Raw genomic sequence first — 12126 nt, 5'->3', positions numbered from 1 at the left:
TAAAGCTGATATAAAAATACCAGGAGATGAAGAAAACTGTTAAAAATGAATATAGTGCAGGGTAACAACTGAGATACGGGACTATTAAAAAAGTGAATATAGTGCAAAAAGTGATATAATATGTGTTATTAAAATAATAATTATTTTTAAATAAAAATAATTATTATTATTATTTCAATAATGTATTTATTATTTATAATATTTATTATATATATAAATATAATAATATATAATAAATATATGTTGTTAATTATTTGCCAAATATTTAATATTTGTTTGTTCTTTTGTGCTTTTATGTTGTTTGCATTGAACTTATCTGTAAAACTGAAAACCAATAAACACATAAAAAAAATGTCGAGTTTATAAAGTCGCAAAATTAAGAGAAAAAATAGTGAGGTGCAAAACCGTGGTAATGAAAAACAGTGGGTTTCTTTTGTTAAGGAAACACATTACTTCACTTTGCTTTTTTTCTTGTAAATTTGTGATTTTATAATCTTAGACAATATTACCTTTTTTCCCTGTAAATTTACAATTTTAATTGAGATTGTTCTCTGAATATAACCGCCTTCCCAGCTCTGTAATTATTATTTTTTTACCTACAAAGGCCCTAATACAGCGCCATAATCTTCTCACATAAAGATATGTTCTATGTGTGTTCAGAGAGACAGCTCAGGGTTTTTCTTTTATGAAAAGTTTATTGAAAGGTCGTCCTTTCATTTTCTAAATCTCTCTATCTTGATGTTTCTATTCAAAGACTTTCAAGGCCCGAACAAATCCAGGATATAGCCTCGTCCTCTTCAGCCTCACAGGAAGAAAGGAAAAGCTGAAATGAAGTTTATAGATTCAGGGTCGGAGAGAGAGAGAGAAAGACAGAGAGAGAGAGAGAGAGAGAGAGAGAGAGAGAGAGAGAGAGAGAGAGAGAGAGAGAGGAAGCCACTCACCTGTGAAAGAGGACGGACTTGACCAGTGTGACCACGTCTCTGGTGGCGTTGTGACCGGCACAAACGCACGCTACGTGGATCAGCTGCAGAGACAGAAGACAGAAGACAGAAGACAGAAGACAGAAGACGAGTCAGCGGCTGCTGTGAAGACATTTAACAGCTCAGAGTTCTCCACTCTGGGTGCTGACAGCTTTCATCACGCGTTCACAGCGTCCGTCTCTCTGCAGATCAAGTCTATTTCAGCCGACCACGACGACAACATGCGACCGCAGCGATCAACACCTCGGCTGTGAATCTGAAATAAAACTGAAGCTCCACTTTTTTAGTTTGTGAGCAGCAGCTTCCCCCTAACCCAGGACATTCACTCTCACTCTCACTCTCACTCTCACTCTCACTCTCTCTGATGTGAAATTTCACATTTAGCTGCTCTCATATGTGTGATTTCACGTCACTTCTGCTTTTCAGCAGCAGAAGTCTTTGAAAAGTTGGAGCTCAAAGGCTGAAAATCATCAAAGAGAAGAATGTTCCCTCCGATTTTAGTCCCCGTCAACCCGCCGCTGACTCCTTCATCGATTAGTCTCTATGAACTGCTGTGATACGGCGAGAAGGTCATCATCACCATCATCATCACCATCATCATCATCATCATCATCACCGTACCTGCACAGCTTGCATCGACCATATAACGTTAAAAGGTATTGTGTCGCCGTGTTTGCTGCCACATCATCACAACGTCACATCATCACATCATCATCACGTCAACATGCTCACAGTGACAATATACCATGCTGATATTAATAATGTTCACCACCTTAGTTTAGCTTGTCAGCATGCTAACTGCTTTATGCAAATGTATGTATATATTTATTATTGTAAATCAACTAACAACACAAATCAATGACAGATATTGATCCAGAAACCCTCACAGGTACTGCATTTAGCATAAAACAATATGCTCCAATCATAACATGGCAGACTGCAGCCCAACAGGCAACAACAGCTGTTAGTGTGTCAGTGTGCTGACTTGACTATGACTTGCCCCAAACTGCATGTGATGATCATAAAGTGGGCATGTCTGTAAAGGGGAGACTCGTGGGTACCCATAGAACCCATTTACATTCACTGATCTGGAGGTCAGTGGTCAAGGGACCCCTTTGAAAATGGACATGCCCGTTTTTCCTCACCAACATTTAGTGTCAGTTTGGAGCGTTATTTATCCTCCTTCACAACAAGCTAGTCTGACCTGGTTGGTACTGATGGATTCATCAGGTTTTATAGTTTCAGATGATACCAGTATCTTCACTCTAGCATTAAGCGTTAATTAAGCATTAAAATAGATTTGCGTGAACACGTTATTATTATTTGACAGCCGTAGTACAATACCAACATATGTTCTGGTGAGTGGGTTGAATGTTGACCCGATGGTGGCGCTAGATAAAGTCAGACACAGTCTGGAGACCATGGATGAATCTTCCTGAACATCAGGACACGTCGTTGTGTGTTATTGTGTCTCCGTGCTGAATGGAGTGTCCAAGCTGGACGTTGTGTTTCTTTACCTCACACTTCTGGACGGTGGGCGATCGAGGACACTCCGTGTGGTTGTTGTTCTTCTCCTCCGCCGTGTTGTCCCCGTCCTCCGGCCCCGTGTCCGCGGAGGCTCCCCACTGCTGGTTGGCGTAGTTACCGTCCGCCGGGTGGCCGGCGGTGCCCTGCGACTGGCTGAGCTGCAGCCGGATCTGCCGGTTCTCTTCCTCCACCTCTCGGACCCGCGACTCCAGGACGGCTCGCTCCAGGACCTGGGCCGCCGGCGTGTCGGCCAGACAGGGAGACAGGAGGAGGGAGCGACCATCTGAGGAGGGAGACGGAGGGACATCAAACATTAGGACTAGGTACTAGTATTAGGACATGCACCTCTTCAGAAAGATGCAGTGATATCTTAGCGTATGGAGGCTGGCGGCTGCTAACAGGCTCTCTCTCTCTCTCTCTCTCTTCAGTGTGAACCTGAACTCCAGGTGTCAAATCCTCACTTCACAAACCCAGAGGTGACATCACATGTGATCATGCTTTTTTCTGGTGTATGATACAGACAGTTTGAGAGCAACATGTTCTCGTGAGTCTCACACTCAAAATGAGCTCATCACAATTCTTCTTCTCCTTCTTCTTCTCCTTCTCCTCTTTCTGCATCTTCCTGCAGCCCTCGCTCTTTCCTGACAGACTTGGCTGACTGATTGTGCATTTTAATCTCAAGGGACTTCCTGGTTAAATTAAAATCAAATGAAAAGGTGGACACAAACACAAAGACTCCTGTTGGATCATCATGTTGTTCTGGAACTGCTGGATGTGGAAATAAGCAACTGCATGATATTAACTAAAGAAAGGTAATGATGCTAATGTTGTGTTCACTACTCGTTCACTACTCATGACCAAACAAACACCTTGTTCAGTTTGAGCCTCTTGTGTAAGAGTTCATTTCCTCTGATAGTCTCGACCACCAAAACAACAGAGCAGTTATTAGTTTGATTGTCGTCTCCTCGTCTGAACAGCAGACTCTGTTCACGAGCATCACCATGGAAATGTTAAAGGGAGAGTGAAGAATAAAGAAATCCTGTTTTCTTGATAACATTTACATTTGTCAGGAGCTTAAATCCTCACACACTAGAGCTGCACCAAACTGGAAAAAACGGACATTGCAAAATTTGTTCTTTCTGCGATATACTGTATATTGCGATATGAAAAAATACAGGAATATTCACCCTCAATTTTGTAGGCTGCATTTTAAAGTTAAAATGCATCCTTCTGGAGCACTTTAGGGAGTAAAATTAGGAGACTAGATTAAAAATGTAATCATAAACACTGGATTAGTCATGGAAAATGAGAACCGTGTGAGTTTTTCTTTTGTATCAAGCAGCTAAAAGGTAGTAGCATGACATGTTTCAGTTCAATTGTTGACATTGCACGTCCTGCGAATTAGTCGGGTTTCCACCAAAAGTTCCCCAGACTTTTAGTCCCTGGACCTACTTTTCAAGGAATTAAAAGGTTCCCTCAGCCCCGTGTTGTCTGTGTTTCCACCGCGGTCTAAAGACCTGATAAGTTTAAGACAAATTAGTCCACTGACGTATGAAAAAGCGTCACGACGTGTGACGAGGGCTGCTGATGGTCACAACGGTAAATCACTCTGCAGCCTGCGGGTCAGTGTGTCCGACTGGTTGCTCTAAAAAACACGCTGGAAAAAAAGGTTTGCACCGATATGTCCTGATGCATATCCTGTTTATTTACTGCTGCATGTTGGATGTAATGAATGAAATGAAACTAAGAGAGTCTGTCTCCACAGTAAATCATCTGTTGACTTTGACTGACAACTTTTCTTTCTCTCTTCTACCGCTCGCTTTCTCAATTTGAACAATCTTTTTCTCTCCGTCTTTTCAAAAAATGAGTCTTGAAGCCGACAGCAGAGTCGAACTTTACTTTTAATGTTACCAAACAAAGAGAAATGTTCTCCCCTCGTCCTAAAGTCGACACCAGAGTACTTCCTTGTTTTATGAATGAAGCAGTACAGTTGAAGCAGCGGTGCTGAGTGTGTTTCACCAATCAGCGACAGTCGTCCCTGCAAACTCAAGTAGAAAGTTCCTGTACTTTCAGAAAGTACTAACCCCGACCAGGGTTGTTTTTGGGGGGTAACATGTCTGCAGAACTTCATTTAGACCCTGGAGTTCTTCAAAAGATTCTTAGTTTCCTCCATTTCTCCACAAATCTCTAATCATCTCTTATCCTCTTCTCTCCTTCTGTCTTATTTTCTTCTCTCTCATTCTCCTCTCTCTCCCTCCTCCTCTCTTCTTCCTCTTCCTCTCTCTCTAACCCCGTTAGAGCAGCAGCTGGCCCACAGCTGAAGTGAGGCATGCTGGGAATGTTCACACCCTAATCTGAGGGCGAAAGGAGACGACAGTAACGAGCGAGGAAGGAAGGAGAGAAACTCCTGATTTCATATTTATTTATATATGCATGCTTTTTATCATTTATTCTTTATCATTTGAGTTGTATATTCTATATAGTGTTGTGTAGTCAGTGGTGGAAGAAGTATTCACATCTTAAGGACAAGTATCAAAACCACTCAGGGATAACTAATTAAAATACTCCAGTATAATTAAATTATACTCACGTAACAATATCATCTGCAAAATGTACTTAAAGTATAAAAGTATCCACAAAGGGGGAAAACTACTGGATTATTGTTACCGATGCATTAACATATTGGCAGCACATCATTGCTGTATTTTATATAGTGCTGGCTGGTTTCATTCACTGTAATGCATGTTATACGCTCATTCTGGGTTTTTACATTGTTTAATCTGCAGAGCAGGAGTCAGATAAAAGTAGAAATATAAAGAGTTATTGGTATTAAAATATGCAGGTTCAAGCACCCTCAGAACTGCAGAGAAATCTGATCTGCAGTCAGACAGACAGACAGACAGACAGACAGACAGACAGACAGACAGACAGACAGACAGACAGACAGACAGACAGAATGACAGACAGACGCCGTGGCGATTGAAGACGCTGGTTATTTGTGAGGCGACGTGTCGCTGCTCTCCAACAGCATCACGGATAAACATCAGCGTAACAACTCATTAGTCATCCATGTTCCAGGAGAGAGAGAGAGAAGATCTGGTTGCACTTCGAGAATCACTGCTAACCTCAACATGTACATCAAATACTCCATTTATGACGTGTGATATCTTAGAAAAACATCTCTGGCATAAACTCATTTTCATCTTTTTTTATTTATTTTTGCTTCAGCTTCAGTATTTCTTTCTCTTAGTTCTCTCCATTTCTCTCTCCGTCTCTCACTCACTGGAGGTCAGACACAACGTGACAACAACACCACTGCGCTCTGAAACCCGTTATTTAAAATGACTTGTGCCGCGCCACGACAGCTTTTTGCTGTGTTGCGGCTGCGTTGCGTGGCGGCTGCGTGGCGGCTGCGTGGCGGCTGCGTGGCGGCTGCGTGGCGGCTGAGTCTTTCTACATAGAGTTTGCCTTTAATAATGGCCGTTTCACTTCATTATAAATCTCATTTATATTTATGTTAGACGGAGAAAGGTTAAGAAACGTGTGGTAATTTGTAAATAATAGAAATAATCCACCATTAAAACCCCGTACTTTATTCATTCATGGAGCTTTGCAAGTCACTGCATGTTCTATAACCCTGCCTGGCACATATTTCAGAATAAAAGCCTCATGTTAACAAATGAAGGAATTCTGTCCACAGAAAAAATGCTTTAGGGCTTTTATTTTGAAATGAAAGCAGGAAGTGTTGATTTAAATATAAATCTTTACTTTTTTTTCATCTCCGTAACATATTGTACAGATAGAGACATGTAAACTGTAGTAATGTTGCTGACATGATGTCAATATACTGTCAAATGATAATTGTCCTTGTCTGTTGCTGCTGTGAACCGCAGGTTCGCGTCAAAAATAGGCGAGACCTCGAATCTCTAGAAGAGATGCAGCTGTCACGTGTCTCACGCGCGCAGTGTGGCTGCTCTAACCTGTTAACACGGACGCCGCCACACGCTGCTGACGTTCCCTGTGTGGCTGAGGCTTATTTGTATCTAATATGGACTCGAGGACACATTTGTAGGTTTGATTCTGTTATAATCTAGAAAAGAAACTTGTTGTCCTGTAAAATGAGGTAATAAAGTAACTATAAGTTCAGTGTTTTTTTTATGTGTTTGTTATAAAATCTCTTCCAGGAACCAGTCTGGCTGTAGATTTCTCTGAGCTGATCCAAATAAAAGCGCTGACTGCGGCTCGATGATGCGGCGGCGGCTCTCTCAAAACACCAAACTGAACAGAAAACGAGCTCCCTGTGTTTAAAAATTAAAGCTAATAGTCGGATCGAAGAGAAAATTGAGCTGAGTCATAAAAAAACATCTGATAATTGGTGTTTTCTGTTCTCGCTGGTTGGATTCCTGAGACTCTCTCTGACCCGAACCACAGCTCCAGGCTCTCATTATCAATCAGCTTTGGACTTCTCAAACCCAATCTCACTGGAAATTACACAGTGAGGTTCCTCAGATTGTACTGAATAATGAGAAATGTCTGGCCAGGACTCACTTTTTCCCTCTTTAAATGTGCGCACGTGTCTGTGAACGTGCTCGTACTTACTCTCCAGGTTCCCGGCCAGCAGGTAGAGCCAGGTGAGCAGGACGACGGCCGTGAGAGACGCCACCAGCAGCTTCAGGCGCCCGCGGCACAGCAGGTTCATGATGGGATGGCGGCGCTGAGGGCTCTAAGGAGTCGGGGGGGTTGGGAGTCAGGGGTCGGGGAGAGGAGAGGAGGGGGGGAAGGGGATTCAGGTCGGGCTCAGTCCCTCGTCAGGTCCCTGCAGCATCCTTTCATCTGAAGAGAGAAAAAACACAGATGTTTGTCACTTATTGAATCCTTTTTTTAATTTTTTTAAAATATACAAATTTCTCGACAATTTTCAAGTCAGTGGTTCTCAACTGGTGGGGTGTGGTCCAAAAAAGGTCTGCAGGTTTATTATGAGTTGGTCTTTAAAGGGACAATGAGCAGGATTTTTCTTAAAAAAAAACAATATACAGACTGATACAGAAATAATCCCTCTCTATCATCACTATATTCAGGACGTTTCTGGGCGTCAACCTCTATGAAAACGTAGCGACCAGGTGCCAGATCATAATCACGCATCCAAGAGGAAGCTATGAAAGTGGCGGACACAGCGCTGAAAGAAACATCACAAAATGTAAATATAGCGAAGTGAAACACCAAGCAGACATCGCTCGTTCTAAGCGAGAGTGAATCTGGGGTTGCTGTTTTGGGGGCTCGTCCGGAATCCCCCATTTTTTACAACCCGACTCAAAGGTTGCAACAAAAATGGGAGACCGGACGAGTTTTACAATTGTAAAAGGCATTTATTTAACCAACTAACAATAAATAACTAAACAAATGTGTAAAGTCAGTAATCAGTAATGTAGGCATGTGTGGGCATGTGAAAATGTCTGCAGCAAACAAAACTAAAACAGGTGTGCCAGCCAAGGAAGGGAGAGATCCTCTGTGGGAAGTGAGGGAGCTTTTATATAGACGCTGTTCAGAACAACTTGAGCTTCAGGCTGACAGTCGTGTCTCTGATCAGAGGACGTCAGATGATCCTGAACTGTTTCAGTATAATGAGGTTAAACTGAGCTGACAGAGGGAGTCAATGAGCGTCACATTTAGAACATTTAAACATGAAAAAACCTTTAAAAGAACGAGCTGTCGCAGCTTTCTAAAGCGTCTCTGTCGGTCTGTCTGAGGCGGCGTCCCTCTGTGTGCTGAGCCTGATGAGAGCGGGAGGTCTGCCTTTGTTTTACAACATGATTCATTAATCCCACTTTAATTAGACACGAGCCTGAAGGAAACAAGACCAACAGAACACAGCAGAGTGTACAGCAGCGAGACGGAAACTTTAAGCTGAATCCACACAGAGGAAACACGTCTCATTTGTTTCTGTCCGCTCTCTGGATAAATAAATAAATACATAAATACATAAATACAACGCTGGCTCACTTCAGTCTGAGAATACGGCAGCTGAGAGGGTAGAAATGTTCCAGATGAATGATTCACCTGATGCACGTTTTACAATAAAATATTAATAATGTGCTGCTGATGTTTTTCCTCTCACGTTTCACACGGTTACCGTGTCATTGTTCTGATATAAGATGTTCATGTCAAAGCCGACAGGTGATTTTCTACAACAGAGTATTAGGGCCACGCTGAGGGAAAAAAATAAATCTGAGATTTCAAGAATAAAGTCATATTATTACGAGAAAAAAAGTTGTAATATTATGAGAATAAAGTCATAGAATTATAATAAAGTTATGACTTTATTCTTGTAATAATACAACTTTTTTTTTCTTGATATAGTATGACTTTATTCCCAATAAATTACATTTTTTTTTCTCATAAAATTATGACTTTATTCTCAAAATCTCAGATTTGTTTTTCCTCAATATGGCCCTAATACTCAAACTGAACATTTCTTCATGTGAAAACTAGGGCTGTCAAAGTTAACGTCATAATAACTCGTTAACGCAAATTCGTTTTAATGCCACTAATTTCTTTAAAACATTAACGTAACTTGGATTTTTAGGTCGTAGCGACTCAGTTTTAAAGCTAGAGTGAAGATACTGGTATCATATGAAACTAAAAACCCTGATGAATAATGCTCCAAATTTTATTTTATGAGTCCATAATTTAAAAAAAGGAACTACCTGGAAATAATTCTCTAAATTCTGGAGAAAATAGAGATGCAATAGAGATTTCTGAGACAGTTAATCCAAGGAAAGTATTGCAAAATTATTGTAAAATAACATGTTACACATTTTTCTATATTATTAGTATTTTGGAAAAGTTTTTTCTGTTTTCTAATTCAATAAAATAAGAAGTAACGACCTTGTTAGACAAAACAAAACTTGTTTGCTGAGCGGCCTCGTGTGTTTCAGAGATACTTTATGAACTTGAGATATTCAGTGTATTATTTGAAGGACACGGTGAAGTTCAGAAAACTCGGATGGAAAACAATGAGACGAGAAAGAGACAAAACACGGTCGACCTTCAGAGTTTAAATACAAACATCTAAAGACGGGATAAAGGACAGAGAGGTGAGACTTGATCTCGTCTTTCTGTCTCTCCGACTTCAAAAACAGGAACACTTCAAACTAAATAAAGAACCCAACAGAGCTGGTGACTTTAAAGAGTCTTCAGAAATAAAGAACTCTCTAACGTGTCAGTCATCGGCTGCAGGATGAACACATCTTCCTAACAATGGAGGACACGGTGGTCGTCCTCCATACGTCTCCGTCAGGACGTTTCTGCCGTCGCGGCTCTTTTCTCTCCTCAGTAGCTGAATCAGCTTCATGTTTCAAAAACACACACCAGCTTCCTGAAGGTGACCTCTAACTGACCTTCAACATACAACACATGAAATAAACAGAAAAACATCAGATCTTCCTCCACTGTTGGAGTTTCTAGAGATGCAGCGATCGATCGGCCAATCAGTCTCATATATCTGATCTTTTTGCCGGTCAAAACTACAGGGCTTGATCTTGGCCCTGGTCATCTTCTTTTTAACTCGTAGCAATTTTTCACTAAAGGCAACGATATAGTTTGAAAATGAGGCGCGGCTGCGACTGGAAAACAATGTGTTGATGCACTGGAGTCGCTGAAGGCGCATATCAAGACAGTTCAGGAGGAGGCATGCATTAACCCTCCTAAACTGTGACGTGCTCATCGGCCAAAAACATGTCCGAAGATCCATCAGGTATGCCCGTGGTCTTCAACACAGCCTGACGTTACACCTGTTTAGTTCTGATGTGAATAGCGAGGGCAAGCATCGGCTCTTTTGTACTAATGTTGTCTGGTGTTGACGTGTACAGCGCTGCTCGCTACCGGAGCTGGTTTAATCCAAAAAGGCGCAATGCTTTCTCCAGTTGGGCCGGATCGAGGTCGGATCACGTTCTCACCACAAACGAAACGAACCAAACCGTACCGCAGTTCGTTTGGAAGCAAACCGAGACCACCCCTTCAAGGAGGTCTCGGTCCGCTTGTTTTGATGCTGCACCCGAGTGCGATTGCTGTGTTCACACCTGCCCAAACGAACCGCACCGAGAGGGTGAACGCTCCAGGGTTCCATTCAACCCAACTAAACAAGGCAGGTGTGAATACGCCCAAAGAAATAAGTCATTCAGCATGAAGAAAGCTTGAAAAATTACTAACCGGCTAAAGAAATCTTAGTCAACTAAGACCAAAACAGGGCAGCCCTACGCTGCGTGATGGTTTACATAGCGACACAGCCATAACTTACAGTCTATGGTGTCTACAATCTACAGTTGTTTTAGATTAATGTTTATATTGATTAAAAAAAATCATGAATTTAAGACAATATACTCAACTTTAATAAAAGGCTAGAACTATCATTTTGGACAATCATTTTAATAATGTTGGCAGCCTTGAGAAGAGTTTAGCAACCTCTTAGCAATTTTTGTAATATTGTAAATAAAGGTTGAATAAAATAAAAATAATGATCTTATGACTCGTCTGATGCCACCCTCAGGACAAACATTTACCCCCGCAACGATGCGATGCGATGCGATGCGATGCGATGCGATGCGATGCGATTCCCTCTTGGGGAAATCTGTTTTGGACTCAGTGCTGCTCACCATCAGCTGCCTCCACAGCAGCATCAATACATAGAAACAAACAACAATGGAAACCACAAACAACATATAGTGCAAAAGATCTATATAAAAACAGAATAACTAGAAGATAAAAATTAGAATACCATGACGCTATTGCACAACTCTCAACCTCAAGAAACATTATTTTAAGTTGCAGTCGACGGCGTGTTAGAGAGGCTTTTAGTATCGTTTGTTTTGGGTGTGTTGAGTTCTGCTCTTCTCTAAACGTGTGATTGTGGCGATGCTCTTTAGTTAAAACCGTCCTTGTTTTGTTGTTGCATTGAAATTGTTCTGTTTCTTTCCTGCAGCAGATTTCTTCTTCTATCTATGATTTTTGTGAACGATGGTGGAAAATGTTGGAGCTGTAAACGACTGGGTTACAGATTTGGCAGTTTGAACGTAACAATCTGACTGATCTATAATCATCTGTAATCATCTTCCCTCCAGCTCTGCAGCTCCACGTGGAAACATTTCACAGAAACAAGAACTGAAGACAACAGAGTAAACTTCACCCAGGAACACCAGGACATGCAGCTAGAAGCTCACCAAAGGTTGGGATTGTTTTTCATCAAACAATAATTTTAATTTGACAACAATATTATGTCAAGCTCCATTGAGTAAATGTTCTTTACAAGGTCAAGACTGAACTTTAAGACTCAACAGAAACAGATGGGAACTGCTGGAGTGAAAACATTTATTCTCCTCCGTAAAACAACTAGCACAGGAGGTCTTTAAAGTCATAATCAAGGATCCAAAAGTAAACTAAAGGGAATGTAATCCACAGCCCAAAACACACAAACCCATGCTCTATTATGTCTCATAAGTTGTTGCAGCAATTTTGGGGGTTGATACCATTTGTTACACAGATTTGGTGCTAAAGTTAACCATTTTTTTACCACTGGAGAATTGATCAAAAATGATCAATATTCCCTCCAAAATACCACATTAAG

General features: G+C 41.3%; 1 protein-coding gene across 3 annotated transcripts in view; it reads right to left on the bottom strand.

Moving 5' to 3' along the window:
* The window catches only part of large2 (LARGE xylosyl- and glucuronyltransferase 2), an 88463-nt gene that overhangs the window by 12411 nt on the left and 63926 nt on the right, over window positions 1-12126 (bottom strand). For all 3 annotated transcript variants that reach the window (XM_037793728.1, XM_037793737.1, XM_037793742.1), the window contains 3 exons: window positions 7107-7340; window positions 2498-2790; window positions 942-1024 (listed from right to left, as the gene is read on the bottom strand). In XM_037793728.1, coding sequence (XP_037649656.1) covers window positions 942-1024; window positions 2498-2790; window positions 7107-7206 — 476 coding nt within the window. In that variant the 5' untranslated portion in view covers window positions 7207-7340. The remainder of the gene's footprint in view (window positions 1-941; window positions 1025-2497; window positions 2791-7106; window positions 7341-12126) is intronic.

This window comes from Sebastes umbrosus, chromosome 2, assembly GCF_015220745.1.
Source record: "Sebastes umbrosus isolate fSebUmb1 chromosome 2, fSebUmb1.pri, whole genome shotgun sequence".
NCBI lineage: Eukaryota > Metazoa > Chordata > Actinopteri > Perciformes > Sebastidae > Sebastes > Sebastes umbrosus.
The sequence above is the reverse complement of the archived record's forward strand: the minus strand, read 5'-3'. Positions and strand labels throughout refer to the sequence as shown.